The 20,145-nt window shown below is 31.3% G+C and overlaps 1 protein-coding gene across 4 annotated transcripts in view; it reads left to right on the top strand.

The window, feature by feature from the left end:
- The window catches only part of LOC118197191 (trans-1,2-dihydrobenzene-1,2-diol dehydrogenase-like), a 34,072-nt gene that overhangs the window by 2,265 nt on the left and 11,662 nt on the right, over positions 1-20,145 (top strand). For 2 of the 4 annotated variants that reach the window (XM_085806487.1, XM_085806486.1), the window contains exons 2-4: positions 9,201-9,305; positions 11,864-11,975; positions 19,406-19,569. In XM_085806487.1, coding sequence (XP_085662613.1) covers positions 9,216-9,305; positions 11,864-11,975; positions 19,406-19,569 — 366 coding nt within the window. In that variant the 5' untranslated portion in view covers positions 9,201-9,215. Of the gene's footprint in view, positions 1-7,650; positions 7,806-7,921; positions 8,287-9,200; positions 9,306-11,863; positions 11,976-19,405; positions 19,570-20,145 lie in introns of those variants that run through there. The other 2 variants (XM_035368700.2, XM_035368701.2) reach the window with 2 other exon arrangements.

The following is a 20,145-nucleotide window of genomic DNA, read 5'->3' as shown; positions in this document are numbered from 1 at the left end:
TTGTGAAACAGAATGCAGACAAATTCCATCTGAATATAAAAACTGTAAATTACTCAAAGAAAATCTCAATGCAGTTGGTAATTTGCTTACTGCCCTTTAAACAATACCAGTTTTGTGAATTTCTGTCGTATTTTCTGTTTGTGTAGAAAAAGGGTGTTCTGTTTTGCTTCATAATGAAGCCGTATATTTATGTAATGCATAGCAATGCATTTGACTAAATAGAATAGATGATTATGCTTGGGTTCAGTATCCAGAGCATGATTTTTTAAACTTTCAAAGATGTTTACATCAAGACATTTAATTAAAACATCTGTAATTATAGTTTCGACTTTAGAAGTATTAATTTCTGACAGAGGATACATATTCAAATATCTTCTGAAAAGTATCTCAGTCTCTTTACATATTTTAATGGTATCCCAAGAAGGAAATATAAGTCCTCCGCTAGATTTTATATCTATCAATTTCCAATTTTTTTCTGATGAATAAAGTGCTTCAATGCATTTAGAGCAGAAAATTGTTTGTTCTGTTTTCCGAACAATAAAACCCGCAATATATGCAATAGTTTCTTCTAAATATTCACTAGGCCGGAAATATAAAGAAAGACAGTAATCATGTTCAGCCAATATATTATCATTATGAGTTGTTTCTTCATTTTCTAATATGAAATTTCTTCGGCTACTTTTATTTATGCCTTCTGTTCGATTTTTGTGTGAAGAACATACAAGGATTTTATAGTTTTTTATTGCCGAGCAATTTCCATTTTTATTAATTTCTAGTTCTTGATGAACAAGAATTTTTTTTAAAGCAGAAATGAATTGCCTGCAAGTTGGATTATTATTGCAGCCAAATTTTGATCTTATATACCCAAACAGAAGCTCTATGTTATCTTGATTAAATTTGTACAATGGTATATACTTCAGTTCTTCTTTCTTTACTAATTTTTCGAACACTCCCTTGCTACTTTCAATACAGATTAAAAATCCTAAAAAACCTGTTTTTCTGTTGCTAAGTACTAGAGGTGTTTTCTCTCTTCCAGAAAGGTTTTCAATGTAAAACTTTGCTTCGCTGAAGAATTGTAAAATAGTGGAATAATTTTCAGTGCACATTGCTTTTTTATAGGAAGCCTGGTGAATACTTCTGGAATTTAAAATATCGAATAACCTATTAAATAATTTGATGAATCGTATTGTGCCTGATGCATCTTGAAAGCCATGAATTTCTTTTTCTAAACAAAACTGCAGAGCATCACCTACTGAATCACTAAAAAGTTGTGCAGCTAAATTTACTTTCATTGGTTGTTTTTTCCAAAATACATTGTGCCGTTTCAATTTATTTGCCAAATGAAGGCCCTCTTCTTCTTGTAATTTATTTAAATTAACTATGTGTTCCCACTGAATTATTTTATGTTCATAGTCAATTAGAACACCTTTGTCCCCAAAAGTATTTCTTACCAATTTTAAAGCATGGCAAGGATCCAGGAAGAAATATATGGGTTGCTGTGTTGTGGGATGGAGGAAGAAAGTTTTAAAATCATCCAATTCAAAACTGCAGCCTAGATTTTTCATCATTGAGAAATTTGAAACGGCACCATCACATGTCAGACTAACAATATTAATATTTGCTTCACTTAACCATCTTAAGCAATTAAGAATAACTGATGCACGCTGCTCTCCACTTAATCCAGCTGTAAAAAAGTAGCCTACTGGAAGCTTCCAGTTACTATTAATACAATTTACCAATAGTACAAAAACTTCTTTTGCAACAGACCTTTCGTCACCATCTAAATGTGTTCCAATATCAATATATCCAACATACTGTTCACCATTCCATTCTACATGTTGTCGAATTGCCATTTCGTCAACAATTAATGAACAAAATACTGGATATTGACTTGTTGAACTTTTTGCTTTCAAAGCTGCTAAAGCTTCTTTGCAGAATCCTGGTGATGCATCTAAACTTTCATACCATTTAGAAATGGTACGTGGATGTGGTAACCCAGTGTCAAATTGCTTTCTGACGTAACAGTATGCTTTGGGTGACAAGAAATTTAAAGTTAATGCAAAAGAACGAAGTTGGGGGGAGTATTTGTTATGTTTTTTCTTAAGACGTAAATTAATTTCTTTGGAAATTTCTGGAATGTTATTCAAAAGTTCATAGTACTCATCTATAATTAAATTTTTATTTTTCAATTCGAGTAGAATATTTTTATACGAAAGCAATCGCTTTTGTAAGCGTCGTTTTGTTTGTTGCAGCCCTTTAACTTGAATTTTTGCCTTCTTGAGTTGCAAAGAAGTTTTCGTCAGTTTTACTTTCAACGTTTTTTTTACAGGAGAATCTTCTGTATTACTGCATGTTTCATCAGCTATGAATTCTCTAGTTTCTGAGTTGGCAGGAGCAGGTCTCTTAAATGGAACTTTCTTAGTCTGTGGAAAAAAAAAAAAAAAAAATTAGCACTGAAATACTTACGTACATTAGAACAGCTTATTTAACATCTTATTGATCTAAATATATACAGTGAATCGTCTCTTGAGATAATTAATAATCACAGTGGAGGTGATGTTCTACATTTATGTTCTTATATTCGCAGAAGTAATGATTGCGCTAATCGCTATGACAAAGCGCTTAAAGCTAATGCCTTAACAATTTCTGTAATTTTGATATTTTTTTATTTGTAACATACATTATTCCTTTTGCAGTATAAAGAGGGAAATCTACAAATATTAAGTATTAAAAAATATATATGTTCATTTATCAGTTACACAGTAGGACATTGATTATTTGAATGCAGTTTTAAAAAATTTTTGGCCTCTCAAAAATTAAATTATTTTTAAAAACCTTTTTAAAAAGTAAGGTTTAATAACATAGAGTTTCACACTGATTTAAAAAAAAAATCTGAATCCATGCATTCAGAGAGAAATATATTAATGAAAATTAGTTGCTACAATAAATTAAAACATTTTGCTAAATACGAAGTTTTGGATTACCAATATATATCAGCCATTGAGGGACTCGTCACCAGAAATGCTTTTCAATGTTAGAGCGGGGAACTGATTTTACATCCAAGAGAATGGAGAAGACACATCTCAATTTTGAAGGAGAACACCCCGGGGAATGAATCAAAGAGTCTTCTTTTGTAAAATTAATGAATTATGATAATTTTATTTTAAAATGAAACATAAGGGAAAAACCTTTTGCTATAAAATATATTTTAAATGCTTACGAGGGCCATCCAGGAAGTAGATTACGTTTCCGTCTGTGTCCGCTAGGGGCGGGGCTAGCGCGGCCATCTTGGGGTCAGAGCGTTGCGCAGCTCAGTCTGCATCTAGCCGTGCTAGTGAGAGGTTCGTGCTGTGCTCCGTTCAGATACTGTGACGGTTTGAAATGTCTGCGTTAATTGAAAATCCCGCGAGCTGCGAGGTGCGCTCAGTAATAAGGTTTCTGACTGCAAAAAACTGTAAACCGATAGAAATCTATCGGCAGCTTCATGAAGTGTATGGGGACAACATTATCACTGAAGGTGGAGTGCGTCAGTGGGTCATAAGATTTCAAAATGGCCGAACCAATGTTCACAACGAAGATCGAAGTGGGAGACCCAGCATAGTGACCGCCGAACTTCTCGAAAAAGTCGATGCTAAAGTCCGTGAAAATCGAAATTTCACAATAACGGAACTTTCTTTGAGTTTTCCACAAATTTCGCGAAGTTTGTTGCACGAAATCATCAGCAAAAAGCTTGGTTACCACAAGTTTTGTGCAAGATGGATTCCAAAAATCTTGACAGAGGACCACAAAAATCAGCGAATGGCTGCAGCGTTGAACTTTTTGGAGGCTTACCATAAGGATGGTGACTCTTTACTCGATCGCATCGTTACTGGTGACGAAACATGGGTGAAACATGTGAACTGTGAAACGAAATTGCAATCAATGCAGTGGGGGCACACAAGTTCTCCCCAAAAACCCAAGAAATGCATGCAAACAATGTCGGCAAGGAAGATGATGGCGACTGTTTTTTGGGACAGAAAAGGTGTAATTTTGGTGGACTTCCTGGAAAGAGGCACTACACTACAATAAACTCTCAAAGGTATTGCCAAACTCTCCAAAAACTCAGAAGAGCAATTCAAAACAAGCGCAGAGGAATGTTGAGCTCTAAGATCTTGTTGATTCACGACAACGCCCGGCCCCACACGGCAAATGTCACTCGTAAAGTTCTTGAATCTTTTAAGTGGGAGTTGTTTCCTCATCCGCCGTACAGTCCCGACCTGGCACCGAGCGACTTCCACCTATTCCCAGCAATGAAGAAGTGGCTGGCTATGCAGCGTTTTGATGACGACGCACAGCTGCAAGAAGAGGTAACGAAGTGGTTGAAGGCGCAAGCGGCCGAATTTTTCGACGAAGGAATTTCCAAGCTCGTACATCGCTACGATAAATGCCTTAATTTGTATGGTGACTATGTAGAAAAGTAGTATTTGAGTGTGGCTTTCATCTGTATATAATAAAATTTGTTTCCTATACTTTGTTTATTTTTTTATTCCAAAACGTAATCTACTTTCTGGATAGCCCTCGTATTTTATCCACTAATTTAATCTCGTATTCTTTCGAAAAATGTCTCTGAAGAGCACACTTCTAAGATAAAGAAAGAAGAGTAAACTTATTTTATAAAAAATTGAAAGGTAAAAGCAGTTTACTGGAATAGAGAACAAACATATACTATTGAAAGTGTTTGAAACTGAGGGGGGTGGAACAGTAATGGTGATGACAGATGAAGAATCAAAATTTATGTACAGAAACTGGGATATGGCATGACAATTTCAATGCAAACAAAATAATAAATCACAGCAACCTATAGATGTAAGAACTGTGTGTGTGTGTGATTATGGCAAAGCCTTGAGGGCTATCTGCCTAAGGAGAGGGATGTCTTCGTGGAGGACTTTCTAAGGGAAACTGGCTCGTACACACAATACACATGGGGAAAATCACGAAAACGCCCATGCAGCCAGCCCGTTTGTGGGATTCGAACCTCGGACTGAACTACCACTATTCAGCGACTTAACCGCTTGGCCGCTGGTGGGCACAGAGTCGTAGTTAGGGTTTTCAGCGCCCGAGGACAACTGAAGATTTCGCGCCCCCTACTGCTTGCCAAGGATGGAAACATTTAATTCTAAAATTTCGTAACATCAGTTTGGCGCCCCTTGGATTCTGTGCCCGGGGATAGATGTCCCCCCTTGCCCCCCTCTAGCTACGCCCCTGGGTGGGCAACAGATGTAAGAATAAATAAGCTTGTAATCTTGAATAGCTATCAAATGAATATTATATGTCGACTTTAATACTTAAAAGAAATTTTACAAACTTGTAACAGATTATTAATTCCTCCCTGCCCTCCAAATCTCGCAATGCACAAAGAAAGTAAAAATTAAAAATTCCTCAAAGGTTTTATTTCTGAATTTGCAAGCAGATGTGAGAAACCGTAGCACTAGCCTTACCAGTGGTAGACAGTTATTTAATTAGAAGAGGACTGTTCATAATATATCACTAAATCATATACAAACATTCTTTAATATTAATTTAGAATTTAAATAACAAAAATCAGTGATTTTGTTTGAATTCTAAATTAATACTTGATTGGTGTGTTTAAGTTAATTATGCTTTAATATTATTAAAAAATAAAACACATCCTTATATACCTTTTGAACTTTCTGCAAATAAGATGGAAATTCTTTAAAGATGCTCGGAACAACACCCTTTTTAAGCGTTACAAGGTGGCTATCTTTTATTGAAATCCTCTTCTTTAAAATGTTCAGAACAGAGAAATGCATTTGCAGAAGGATTCCAATCTTTACGCCGTATTGCCTGAATCCATGCTTCTCTTAACGTTGGATCTTTAGGAATTCTGAAAAAGAAAAATCCATATGTTGAAGAAGTATAAAAATAAATGTTTTAAAACAATCTAAAATCCAATTTTTAGTATAGTACATGATAGATTAATATAGTACATGATGCAATACAGAAATGGCATATAAAATTACCAAATAATTTTAGTGCATAAATAAATTAAAATTTTTGATTATTTAATGCAAAGCATACACAGCTATTTGCTTATGAGACAGATGCCTTTGTGGAAGGCCCTTTTTATGGTATGTGATTCATATTCATGTGAGATGTTGAGTTTTAAATCTTGGCGTAAGTACAACAATTATCAATGAGCCAATGGTGAGCAATAGTAGCTTTAGGAGGGGTGAAATATAGCCCCACGACAAAAAATCATTCGAACAGCAATCTTTGGTGAAACATTCTAAATACAGTAAAGCAAACTATGTTGGTGAGTATCATAAATTTAATCATGATCTAAAACCTGTAAGAGGGAAAAAAATTTCAACATTCTGAAAATTAAGATAGTCAAATTCTTAAAGATTGATTCTTTTGAAATATGGATAATTTTACAAAATGTTTAATGCTAACTTCTCACATAATTCAACATAATTTAAACTTAACATCTCACATAGTATATGAATATGAATCAGTTACTCTAAGAAGGCCTACAAACTACAAACGCATCTGTCTCCTAAGCAAATAGCAGTGTATGTGCATTAATTATTCAACAATTTTTAATTAACATTTCTGTCAGGATGGAGATTACTAAAGGGAACCCGAAGAGAGTGGTTCTTTTATATGGTACATAAAAATATTTATGGTACACAAGTGCAAGAACCAGTTATAATTATTGTACTATACCCTCAGTTATTTTGGTCATATGCAGACAAAGTACTGTTTCCACTTAACTATGATTTATTTATAGGTTTCAAATAATAATTTAATATTATAAAATCATACAAATTATATTTTAAAGTTCTAGGAAAACCGATTTATTATGAAATGTATGAACAAGGTTACATTCTTTTTTGTTATTTATTTCAAAAATTGGATTTTTTAAAATAAATAATTTAGAAATTATGAGCAAATTAACTATAACTCATATTTATATTTCGGTCATGTAAGGCAACTATAGCCACATACCTTCCCCGCATTAAATTACTGGATTCTGTAAAAGTACTAATATATAAAAAAAGGTAAAAGTTAGAAGCATAAATTTATTACCAAATAACATGCTTTGAATTTTGTCAGAAAAATGCATATATAAATGCTTAATCATTACTAGCGGGAAGTTATAATGCTTCCATATATGACTGTTTGCATATAGGTGCAGAGAAAAACATAACATTCATTTTACAGTATAAAGGTAATTAAAGAGCATTGCTCATATCCTGATAATCATTAGAATTGATACAATTATCAGCACTTGCAGCCGCTTCCTTGGATATGTTTTAAACATGCACAGCAAATTTTTATCTAACTTTGAGCAAAGTATAATTAAATAAATGATAGTATATATGTTAAAAGAATATTTACCTGTGAAATGTAATACCGGATCCTGCTATTCTTCTATTTGTACAGCCGAAAGCAACGCAGGAATTTACCATTCTGGCAGGAATAAAAATTGCTTCTCGGAACAATATTGCAGCCGTCTACAAGATGATAGAAAATGTAGAAATAAAATGAAACGGCGGGAAAAAGTGAAGGAAAAAGCGCGCGAAGAATCCACGGTCTTTAATTTACGAAACTGGGTGTGGCTAGGTTCTGCCTCATTGGCTGAAGAGCTCGTCAATCTTTCTAAAGCCACGACTACTAAGGGCATGCTTTCCCCCCCCCCCTTTTTGGCTTCACTTGGACTGCGCGCAGGGCATCTCCATGTATTCTAACCTCCTTGAAAGCAATTCATCTGATGATTTATGAACTTGTGACTCCTTTGACAGGTAAACTTTTGCTATCCCGTACAGCTGCTGATTTGCTGTCCATTGGACGTTTAAGACCGACACATTCTCCCGAATTTTAATAAGCGTAAATCTGCGAAGATTGTATTAATAAACATATATTTAAGATAAGCGATTTAACGGTTAATTAGCGATAAGATAAAAGAACAATAAATATTGATTGGAAAACTAAATTTTCAATACCATATAGATTTCCGTTAAAAAAGAGATGGTTATCAGAAAATGGAGAAAAGCTGCCCAACCGCTGTGGATGTTCAGCCTTTTTTGCTACTTTCACTATTAAAATTTCATTAGTAATGAATATGTATAACAAATGACAAAATGTGAATGTTTCATTAATATGCAGATTGTTGCTGTTTAAAATGCAGTGAACAAAATTATTTTTTACAAATATAAATTAAATGCACTGTGAGCAGATAATTGACATTCTTGGAAGAGAAAGTTGGAAAAAATAGGAGTAAATGTGTGTAATTAATGTTTATGTTTTATATTGTGGAAAGTGCAGAATTGCACATACTCGATATCCATGTACACGTCGACCTATTTTCACTTGAAAAAACATCTCAGAATTGCACAAAAATGGCATTGTGCACTCCCTTGACTTTATCCATATACACATTGACCTATTTTCACTTTAAAAGTCAAAGAAAATTGACAAAAATCCAGCGCCAAACAAATAAGTGGGCGATTCTGCACTTTAGCCTAGATATTAATCTCAGTCGATAGATTTCTATCATTACTTAGTATTAATAATTAAATGCAACAGCATAATTTTTTTAAAGTATGTTTTCTAGCTGTAGCATTAATCTTATGAAAGTATAAATATTACTCACAAACTTAAATTTATTTAATTGCCAAAATTCAACTTTTCATTGACTTTCAATTTCAACAATTGCAATTGACTTGCAATTTCAACAGAGATGCAGAGTTCTTTCTTCATGAGTAAATCATACTATTCAGTTATGCATACAAAATACAAGATCCTTAATTTCTTTTGCACAGTAGATTATGTTAGTTGTCTGCAGTAGTTTTCTTGTAGAATTCATTTCTGAGAAAAGCATGTTCAGAAGGAAGTGAATTGAGATATATTCTTTTGCAATGCTTTGAGACCTTTTCTCTAATTAATAAAAAAAAAAAAAGAATTTTGTCATTATTAAAATATTTTGAATAATAAGTGTTCAGAATTTCATAGATTGAAAAACATACTTGTTTATATGTAAAATATTTTTTTAATATGTAACTAATTAAATATTTTTTTCAAAATACAAAAATGTTTGTTTTATAGTCAAAAATTAGCAATTATTGTTTTGTATATTTTAAGCTGGGCTTATATCTGAGATGTATATATATTTTTATAACTCATGATTATTTTTATAGGAGTAAAACAGTGCGATGGCTACAAAATGGGGTGTGGTCAGTGCAGGAAAGATAAGTCATGATTTTGTTACTGCTGTCCAAAGCATACAAGATGGGCAGCATGAAGTAAGTATAAAAGAAAATAATAGATAGATAAAAAGTCTATAAAGAGTTATAAAATTATTCGAAAGTTTATTTCAATCTTAACTAGTTATTACCTAAAAATGAAATATATGCACCAAATCTCTAATTTATTTCAATCTCTTATTTATAGTCTTTCACTTTAAATCTAGGCTGCATCACTATTAATGTATAATTAAATATATAAAATCATTGGAAGAAAAAAAGAATGAATTGTAAAATTTCATTTTGCAATATGGGGGTAGTTTTGAAGATAAATCTGAACTCATTTCCCATTAGAAGAGGTATAAATGGTAGCAAAGGAAATATTGGATAACTAATTTCAGCAAAGTGCTCAAACTTGCAGAAAAGGTTACTGAAAACGGAGCAGTGCTATCAGAAAATATTATGAGAAGTATATTTCTAAAGGTTAAAATTGATTTTTTTTTATTTCCAGTAGTGATGTTACATGTTATTTTATGATTTTCACTATTTAAAACAACACTAAACAATGATAATTGTGAATCACTCTTTAAATATCAGATTTAATACATATGTAACTTAACAAGAACATTCATAGATATACTTTTAACAGAACTTAGGAATTAAACACACATAATGAATATAAGACAGACAGGAAATTCTTTCTCTAAGAACATGAAAATTCCGTTGCTGTCAGCTTTGTGAGCAAGAATGCCCCATGGCAACTGTTTTCCATTCTTCAGATAGGGGTAACTGATTATTTTATTGCTCTTCTTAGAGAGAGAGTATATCTGTGTTACTGACAATTTGTAGTTCCACCAAATAAGCCAAAAATGGAATCTATTCATACTGGACATCAGATGATTGACATGTATACTGTGTTTTTGTAAATAAAGATTTAAGGGTGAAATGTTCTTTGCCTAAGTTCGCTCTACTGATCAGTCTTTTTATTTCAATAATATTCATAATTCATAGTTTAATTTCTAAATTATAGCTGCTAGAAATGTTAAAACTATATTCTTTGGCAGATGCACATGCTTGTAAGCATATCTAGTGTTTTCAGCTTAGTTGGTCAATAATGTAGTAATTATTATTATTATTATAGTATTTGAAAAGTGAAAAAATATACAGCATAATTGTGTAAAAATATTTAAAATTTTTAATTCAGTAATTTTTAGTTGATGATATATCAATTAAATGTATTTTAAAGAATCCTGAACAGCTTTTAGGATCACTGAATGCTCACTAGTATCAAAATTGAAAGTTGCATTTTTGTTGATTTATCAGTGGGTATCGCATATTGACTTAAGAGCTTTTCAAGGTTCTTTTTTAAAGCTTCCTCTGCAATTACTCTATGTTATAAGATTACTACTCTTTTTCAGTCATAAAGCAGATGTGCATGGACTGACATTAGAGATTATTACATTCAGAGTTAACTAACTATCTTAAATTTTTCTTCTGAACTTGAAAGAAAATAGAGAAATTTCTCTCTGAAGACTATGATTTTCATTAGAGACTAGATATTTGAAAATGTATTAACTTTTTTATTTTTTATCTTTTGCAAAATATTTATTAGTAATAAAATGCTATGTTTAAGTTAGTGTCTAGTTAAGTAAAATGCGAGTCTAAAAAATAATGCAGTACTTTCCCGTTTTGCCAGCGCATGCGATAAAGTCGCCAATAATGGTACAGCGAAATATCCTCACTGTTTTCCTTTTACTCCTCATTTTCAAAACAAGTCGCAGCCATTTTTATCAGATTGATTGTTTCTTTCAATACTGCCATACAGTTACATAGAATTTTTACCCAGATAGTTCAATTTTATGTCCTAAGGCTATTCGCGTGTGGTAATTAAGTCAATTAGGATACAATCTGACTGCTCACCTGATGGCAAAAATATAGAAAAGGCAAAGTCAAGAGTTAAATTCATCAATTAATGAGAATGCACTGCAGTTTTACATAATTTCTGAGTAAACTATTCGTACGAATTGAAATGATTCTTGCATTTAAACTTGTATTCCAAATTAAGATTTAATTTGAAATTAATGTAGATAATTGCTGAGAGAATTAAATTTTTGTAGTGTAGTTTACTTGAGATGAGATCACTTGGGGTCATGTAATATGAACTGGCAAATCAGGATGTTGTACTATGAAAGCGTAGTAAATTCTTGAATTAATGTCTTTTTACAAATTCATTGTCTTTATTTATTGGCTTTTTTACAAAATTTTAAATGACATTAAAATGTTTATACCTTTCAAAACAAGAAATTCTTAGAACTAACTTTTGTCAACATTTTTTATGTGTATACTGTGTCACCAATAAAGTCTGCTTGGCGAGATTTGCGCCAGTGAAATGGAAAAGTGCCAATAATACATATCTTTAAAAGGGAAATCCACTGAATTTTGAAATTTATTGAGATGTACATAATTGCTACTTATTTGTTTCCCTATTAATCATGTTTTTAACGTGTTTTTAGTATTTGATTTCTGTTAATTTATATTTTTCATGATGTAATTTTAATTTTTTGATTATTTCATTCTTTATAATACATGTATTTTTATTCATTTTTTCTCTTTTTAAGTTTGTAGCTGTAGCTGCTAGAAATTTATCATCAGCCACTGAATTTGCTAAATCACATGGAATTGCAAAAGCATATGGATCATATGAAGATCTTGCAAAAGATCCAAGTATTGGTATGTATTTTTATTTCCATTTTGAATATTGAATTGTCTGATGCTGATTAATAAATTCAAGTAAATCCAAATGGAAAACTAGTTTCAAATTAATTAAATTACAGAAGAATCTCAATTGTTCAGGATCAGGTGCTTATGTATTATTACAACCACTTTTTAAAGTCATCAAATTCTGGTAACCATGCTCATAACAGTTTTTCAGCTAACCATACCCATTGTAAGTTTGCAATCAAAAATTTTTCAGAATTGCCTTTTTCTTTTGTAAAAAAATCACGTAACTGCAGCAAAGTGGTTGATATAATATGCAAGTACCTATTATCATTCATCTGGCATTTATTTAATTATTTTTTTAATACACTATGAAAATTCACGTTAATATAAGCATTATCCTCTGTGTTTCACTTAAGATACATCATTCTTTTTACTTTTAGGTTGATCATAGCTGTCAGAATAGCAGCCTTAACTAGTATCACCTAACTAATATCCTGATTATGATATTTACAGAGCCGTCTTATGGGCCTCTTGGCACTGGGGGCCCCCATGCTAATCCATTTGTATTTCTGTGAGTGGTTGTCATGGAGGCCCCAGCACAATGGTTTGCCTGGAGTCCGATAATGCTGTAAAGATGGCACTGAATATTAATTCACTTTTTTTGCAAAGCAGTTTATCAAACTTTACAGAGTATGAAATATTCACTTCCTTTAATTTTTTAACTGTGAAACCATTTGCAAAGAAATTTTGCTTGAAATTAATGCACAAATTTCCCAAAACTACTAAGAGAACAAACTATTTTTTTGATTTTAATGTTAAAAACTCTCCTGGTATATCATACCTGAATTTGTGTACTTTTGCTATATTGCCTTAATTTCTTTAGCATATTTTATTATCCACGTTCTTACCGTCATCAACTTACACTTTGAAAAACTTACAGCTGCATCTACCAAATTACATGTAAAGACCTTACATAAATAGGTCTAACTCAGAATGCTCTAAACCTCAGAATTAATAACCATAGGTCACATATAAAAAATTTTAATAATGTTAACGCAAGTAATAACGATGAAAAACACCGTACAGCTATTCTGGAGCATTTTCAAATTCACAATTTTTACAACATTGAAATTAGTGTGCTTGATATTGTACCTGATACTAAATTGAGACTCTTTAAAGAATCTATTTATACACAGTCAAAAGTCTTTAATCCGGACTCGTCGGGACTTCGGTAATTCCGGATTATGGGTTTTACTGAATCATAAATCGTCAGATTAAATCTGGTAAAATGGCATGCAGAAAATAAATTATAAAATTGAAAATATGAAACCATAATTTATGAAATAAAAAGCAATTATGATCTAAAGGGTATCAAAATTTACAAAAAAAAAAAAAAAAAAAAAAAGCTTAATATTTATTTGTTTACTTGATTAAACATTTCTTTAAACACGCACATGCGTAAAGCATATATTATGCATAGTCAAAATTAGAAAATTGCAACCAGAAAACTATTTGATGTGTATTCGTGATATTTATAATGATGAGGAATTTGATTTAAATCATATCAAAGACGGAGTACATCGAGATGAAATACTACATTTAGTAAGGAATTATAAGCTGAATAAAATAAAAACATCTGCTCTGAAGATAAGGATAGTGCTGACAGATCAACTTCCAGTTCATTGCGCGCCGCGTCCCCCCCCCTTCCATATAGCAGCAGGAAATTGATAAACATATTTCGGAATGGTTAGAGAATCAAAGGATATGCCTTTATCAATTTTTTGAAGCAATTCCACTTTTTGTTTGATGGACATCGAAATATGCTTTCGCTTTGTAGATCCTTTGGTAGCTCCAGAATCGGAAATTCTTTTTGACATAATCGAAAGTTTAAGCTTACTTTTATAAAATTGCGCTAACAGTCTGCAAAAAATAATAAGCCGGATCCAATAAGAAGAGTAAGGAACAACGCAATCTGCAACATTAACTGAAATAGATAATTTTAGCTTAGCTTATACCGTCCATTATACATTAAACGCGCATGCGTAAACGTATTACGCGCATGCGTAAACGTATTATGTGCATGCGTAGATGCATATGCGCATGCGTTAATGCATGCGCAGAAAGTTTGTAGCTTTGAAGTCTGGATTATGGACGTCCGGATTAAAGACTTTTGACTGTACTTAAAAAAAAAAAAAGTCACTTTATCCTAACGGACTTAACACAAATCTCAATAAAACCACTGATGGACAAGCAGAGGAATCTATTTATGGACAATTTGGGTTTTTTAGTAATGCTACTACCAGAGGAAAAAGAGGAGGGAATTCTAACGACAAAAGATTCTTTACCACACAGGCTTTAAAATTAATTATTCAAAAACTTGATTCATTCCTACGAAAGCAAGCTTTCGCAAAAAATGCCATTAACCTTTTGCATACTTTTAAAGATGTTACATTATGGAAACTTGTAGGCGAAATTAATCAACAAATTCAGTGTAACACAATAGTCAAAGATTTAATTATAGACTTTTACAACTATAAATTGCTAAAAAGTAATTTTTTCCTCAATAAAATTTTCTGTAGGGTACAATTCAAGCACCTTTTTTATGATCAACTAAAAATTCCTCACCTTTTTAAAAAATGTCAGATTTTACTCTCTTACCAATAGCTTCTGGTAACACCTTGTTTTAAATTTGAAAAAACTTTAGGTAACATGGTTTTTAACCACCACGATGTTTTAGCTAATAACGTTTGAAATTGTGAGCATCCTGACGACAGTAACTTCATTGATCCTTTTCATCGACATATTGTCACAGGAGATCTTAACATCATTCAAGATGATTAACTACGTCAACTTATGCAACTTGGCACCAAATTTCGTCCAACTTTCAGTCTTAATAAACACTCTTGCCTAAAGCAATTTCACAATGATCTTAATAAATTCATTATTTTAGCAAGTAATCACTTTAACTTACCAACCACTACCTTTCTTGAATGGAAAGCTGCTTTAATTAAAGAATTTGAAACTTGTGCTTTTTAAACTGTCTAGTTTCAGTCAAGTCCACAATAAGAAACATCTTGAATCACAAATTAATCTTCTGCAAGAAAGCTTTATCATCACCAAAATTGACAAAGCTAATTTTAGGAATAATTTTAGTGTCGTATAAAAAAAATTTTATTACATTCTGCAACAAGAATTACAAAGTATATGCACCTGTACGCAGGTCTCTACCAGCACTAAAATCCTTTTAAATAAATTTAAAGCACTTCATAAAAGACTTAAAATTCGTCCCAACAAATTTAATAAGATTTGCAAATATATGTGCACTGCCTAAGTTTCATAAAACTCTAGTAAAGTTCAGATACATAGCGAACAGTACCAGAAGTTATTTAAAAGAATTTATCTCTTTGCACAAAAACTTAAAATTATTCGAGATATAATAAACAATTTTGATTTTCAAGAGAAGCATTATAATTGGATGATCTGAAACCACTATAAAATAATTCATACTTTAAATTCACTTAAAATAGAGCATATCCAATGCTATGATTTTGAAAATAGTTTGCTAATTTATTTCTAATAGTTTGCTAATTTATCTCCCTAATTTATTTCCACAGATCAATACTATTATTTCTACTGAAAATCGGCAACAGTTCTTGAAAAGTGTACTTTTAAAAAATTATATTAAATTTATAAAAACATCTTTAAAGAAGTGCCAGGTTTTTAGGTGGAAATTTTTTAACAGCAATTTGCGAAATATTCCTGCTTACCCAAGAATTTAAGTTTATGAAATCACTTAAAATTGAAAATTACAAATATTTCAAGCACATCTTTCGTTATATAGATGATGATATTGTTTTTAACAACTTCAACAAAATTGAGCACTCAAATATTTACCCAACTTGCCTCAAGCTTAATGCCACTAATACTGTTCAAAATGATATAGCATACCTTGATTTGCATGTTCTGGATTACAAACTTATCAGAATTTACGACAAGCGCAGACATTTAAATTTTTTTACGCTTAAGTTAACGAACTGGAATTCTAATATTTCAAAAAGGGTCGTAGTCAACACAATTAATGCACAACTTCTAAGAATTAATAGAATCTGTAATAATGTACAAGACCTCCAAGTAGAAATGCACTACTTTATTAATATCTTGCAAGACAATTTTCTTCCAAATACAGTCATTAAATATTCCCTAAAAAAAGCTGGCATTTACCTGTTTTTTTTAGATTATTTGAGTTAGATAATGAAATTTTTTACTTAAATCCCAAAAAGGGAAAGTGATTAATGGATGGCTAATTTTGATAATCTAATGTAAAAATGTATAGCTTATTACTCTCACCACTTAAAATTTTTTCTCTACTCGTTTGGCTCAGTACTTCAAACCTTGTTTTTAATATGCATAATATGTAAAATAAAGTCTTTTTCTAGCCTAATCTATCCTGTTAATTAAATTTATAGGCTCTTTTCATTTCAAAGAAGCTTGAAAGAACTTGAAGAATTGAGACTTTTACTAACAAAATACTGTATTTTTCCAATTTCAACTGCTGTCTGGCCAATTTTACCAGTTGTAAGAATTAGCTATTTTGAATTCACATTTTCAAACCATTCTAGAATTGACATCAAACAGGACAGACGCCATGTTGAAAAAAACTACCATCTACACCCCCCTCCAAATTTTTGGACGCGGGTCCCCCTCAGTTTGTTACGTTTCATTGGGCATTGCTTCCTGACCTTTGTTTTTTCCCTTTGCATAGTCTCACCTTATTTGGTGAATTTAATTCTTATCTTTTTTCACTCTTTTCTCTTGCTTCTTACAACTCACTCTTTCTGCCATTTTTTGCAAATAGCTTCTCACAGAAATAAGTCTTGAATTTAGGTATGTTTTTTTAAATTTCATCATTTTGTTGTCCTAAATTTTGGTCACAAACTGACCCAATTTGAATCATTTATTATCTTTATTAAAAAAATAATTGCTGTAACTTCCTTTATAAAGTTATAACTCTTCAGACTAAAAAGGTTCACCCATAAAAATTTGTGAATATGTTGACTAATAGCAATTCGCTATTTATTTTAATGCTGTAAATTTGCCTTACCAGGCTAGCTTGTATAGTTTTTCTTGCACAAGTTATATATTTCTCATGTACTTGTTAACAGCTGACACGTCGGGAAATGAAACAGAGAAATTGAGACTTGGTTTTAATTAATATTTGGCTCTTTTTAATAAATAAAAAAATTTTTGACAATCAATCTCAATTTGCTTCCTGTTTGACGAAACGCATTCTGGAATTAGCAGAGTTTGAAGCTTACCATGCATTTCCCTTGAAACGTCCATGGTGATATTCGAATTAGGCTAATTTTCCATTTACCTCTGCTTTGTTATTGGTTTTTTAACATGATGTTTTGTAGTACTTTTTCTAATATGTTTTGTGATAATTTTAACTTTATTCTACATGCATATTAGCTTTTAAGTTTGAATCAATTAAGCTTTCACCTTTTTCTAATTTTCTTTATTAGTATTTCATACATATTGTGTTTTTACGTTATGAATTACAATTGGATCTTTTTGTTTAAACTATTGCATTTTAAGATTAAATATGCTAAACTGAAGAAGAATCTTATTAAACGTTTTCCTAATCCATGCTTTTAATGCAAGTTAAGTTCTATGAGAAAGTCAACAACAAATCGCTCAACTGAACTTCTCCAAGTAGAAGTTGAAGTTCATTCTGAGATGTTGCCAAACATATATATAAAATTAAAAAAAATTACAGTACCTTGTTTTTTCTTTTGCAACATAAATAACTTCAACACTTTCCCTTGTTAAAAAGGAAAAAAAGTACACTTTTAAATTAGAGTTCTAAATTAATCATAGTTTATACTAGTCCAATGTTTTCACATAGCATCAACAGTCTTGGTTTGTGCAAGGGCTGGTTTGTGCAATTAAACTGCTGAATCTACTAATGTGACTTCAGTTCAAATCCTGGTTTAAAGTAGATTTCATGGTAGTTTTTTTAGCTTTTCCCAAATATAACATTAATATGAGCCAGTTTCCCTTAAAAAGTTCTTTGTAGAGGCATCCTTCCTCCTTCCCCTTAGCCAGATAGCACTTACTGTAATTTTGGTTAGATAAGCTGCAGCATATACATATTTAAAAGTTGAAAATGTTGGTTGGATGCATATCTGAAGGAATTTTATTTTCCGTCTGTCTTTAGAATTTTGCTAGTTAAAATTGTAAGTTATGCACAAGCGAAATGGTTAATGTAGAATTAGTTATGGTATTTATGCCTGTAGAATTAGTTATGGTATTTATGCCTGATACGAGCACTCAGGTTATACTAAGGCAGTGCATCAAGTTTGAATTTGTGTGTATCTCATCTTAGTAGGGTGTGCTTGCTGTAAAGACCCTGTAATTCATTATCTTCTGATAAACTGTTTAGTACTGTTGTTGCTGTAGGTTTGTCTGAATTTTCTGATAACATCTTTTTAATGTCCACAGAAACTTTTATTTCACCAAGTTCTATATTCATTCTTACAAGTGTCTCCTGCTTTGTGAGTTGCTTATTGCTTACTTTATTGTTCATGATTTATTATTGAATTTTTATTATATTTACAATGGCTTCTGCTTGAAGAAAAAGTTATGCATATAGCTGCTTTTAAGCTTTTCAGCAGTTAAGAAAGTGATAAAAACTGAAAAATCGGACTGCGGCTAGAGAATTTCAATTTAACGAGATATACATTTGTTGGTGGAAGTCCAAGCAAGAAGAATTAGAGAAAATGCCTAAGAATAAAGAGTCTTGTCAGGCTGTTATCACAGCCTGGACTGTTTTTGAAGACAAGCTAAGAGAAATGGGTAATAGATCAGAGAAAAAAAAATTTATTAGTTTCGACAGAACATGCCTTTGAGCAAAAGTAATTGTTCAATAAATGGGCCTTAAAAACTTTGTGGGATTATCTAATTGGTGTTTTTAATGAAATAATTTTATTATTACAAGCATAAGAAGATAAAATTATATATCAATTTCAGCACACAGTAAATACATCTTATATATATTATGCCAAGTCTGTAATAAAATGGTTTTTTTTTATTTACTGGGTTTATTTTAATAATTTTTCTACAGTGTTTCTTGGTCATTCAGCATTCTCATTTGCCTGACAGCTATTCAGTCTTCCTTATATTGGATAATTCTGACCTTGATGTATTTATCAAGTATCATATTTAAGCAAACAGAAAACATTTTATTTTAAACACATTTGAAGAATGATTAAGAATGTGGTAAATATGCTATAAAATTGTTTTTATTATTTAATTAAATATTTTTTCTTTTTGCTCAGAATTGTCTGCTACTTCATGTTCATTACTTGTAAAATGTCATAAAATCAGTAAATAATAAGAGATGTGATTATGTATTTATGTTATTTTTTAATATTTTTCAGAGGTGGCATATGTTGGTACAATTAATAGTGAGCATTTTCGTGTTGGTAAAATGATGTTAGAAAATGGCAAACATGTTTTAATGGAAAAGCCTATGACACTCAATGCAAAACAAACAAAGGCACTTATTGATATCGCAAGGAAGAATAAACGTTTCCTTATGGAGGTATTTGTGATATACATTTCAAAGTAAACATACTTTTATTGTGGTCTAAAAGATAATGAATGTATGTGTAGTAAAAATTTCTCATATTTTATTTTAATATCCAGTCTGTTCTGAAGTAGCTCCTAAAATCCATAAATTTGAAATTTTTATCACATTATTGAAACTAAATTGCGATAAAAGTAGTTTTTCTGTATATTAAACTTGCTAAAACTTTTATAAATTTAAACACCAATTTTTAAAAAATACTTTGTCTCTTCGTATTTACACACCTCATTTATAGCTTATATTTACATCTTTTGTTTTCTAAAATGCAATGTGAGCTGTTTTTGTTTGCATTATTTTTTATATTGGTTGGGCTAATTTGGAAAAACAATTATGATAGGCTTTTTAGTAATGTTTTATTCATAATAGTCTATTTAAACTTCTAACAAAAAATTTAGCATTTTTTAGAAATCTTTAATGTATTCCCTACCGATCATTCTTGGGCATGTGATGTGGTATTATCTAATAGCAAATCACATGCTTGTACGTGCTGAGGTCAATGTTAACACTTTGCTTTCATGTTAATTGCATTAT

Source organism: Stegodyphus dumicola, chromosome 12 (assembly GCF_044657685.1).
Source record: "Stegodyphus dumicola isolate Sdum_Otavi_A_Nest chromosome 12, ASM4465768v1".
Taxonomy (NCBI): domain Eukaryota; kingdom Metazoa; phylum Arthropoda; class Arachnida; order Araneae; family Eresidae; genus Stegodyphus; species Stegodyphus dumicola.
Note: the sequence above shows the minus strand (reverse complement) of the source record. Positions and strands in the feature narration are given on the sequence as shown.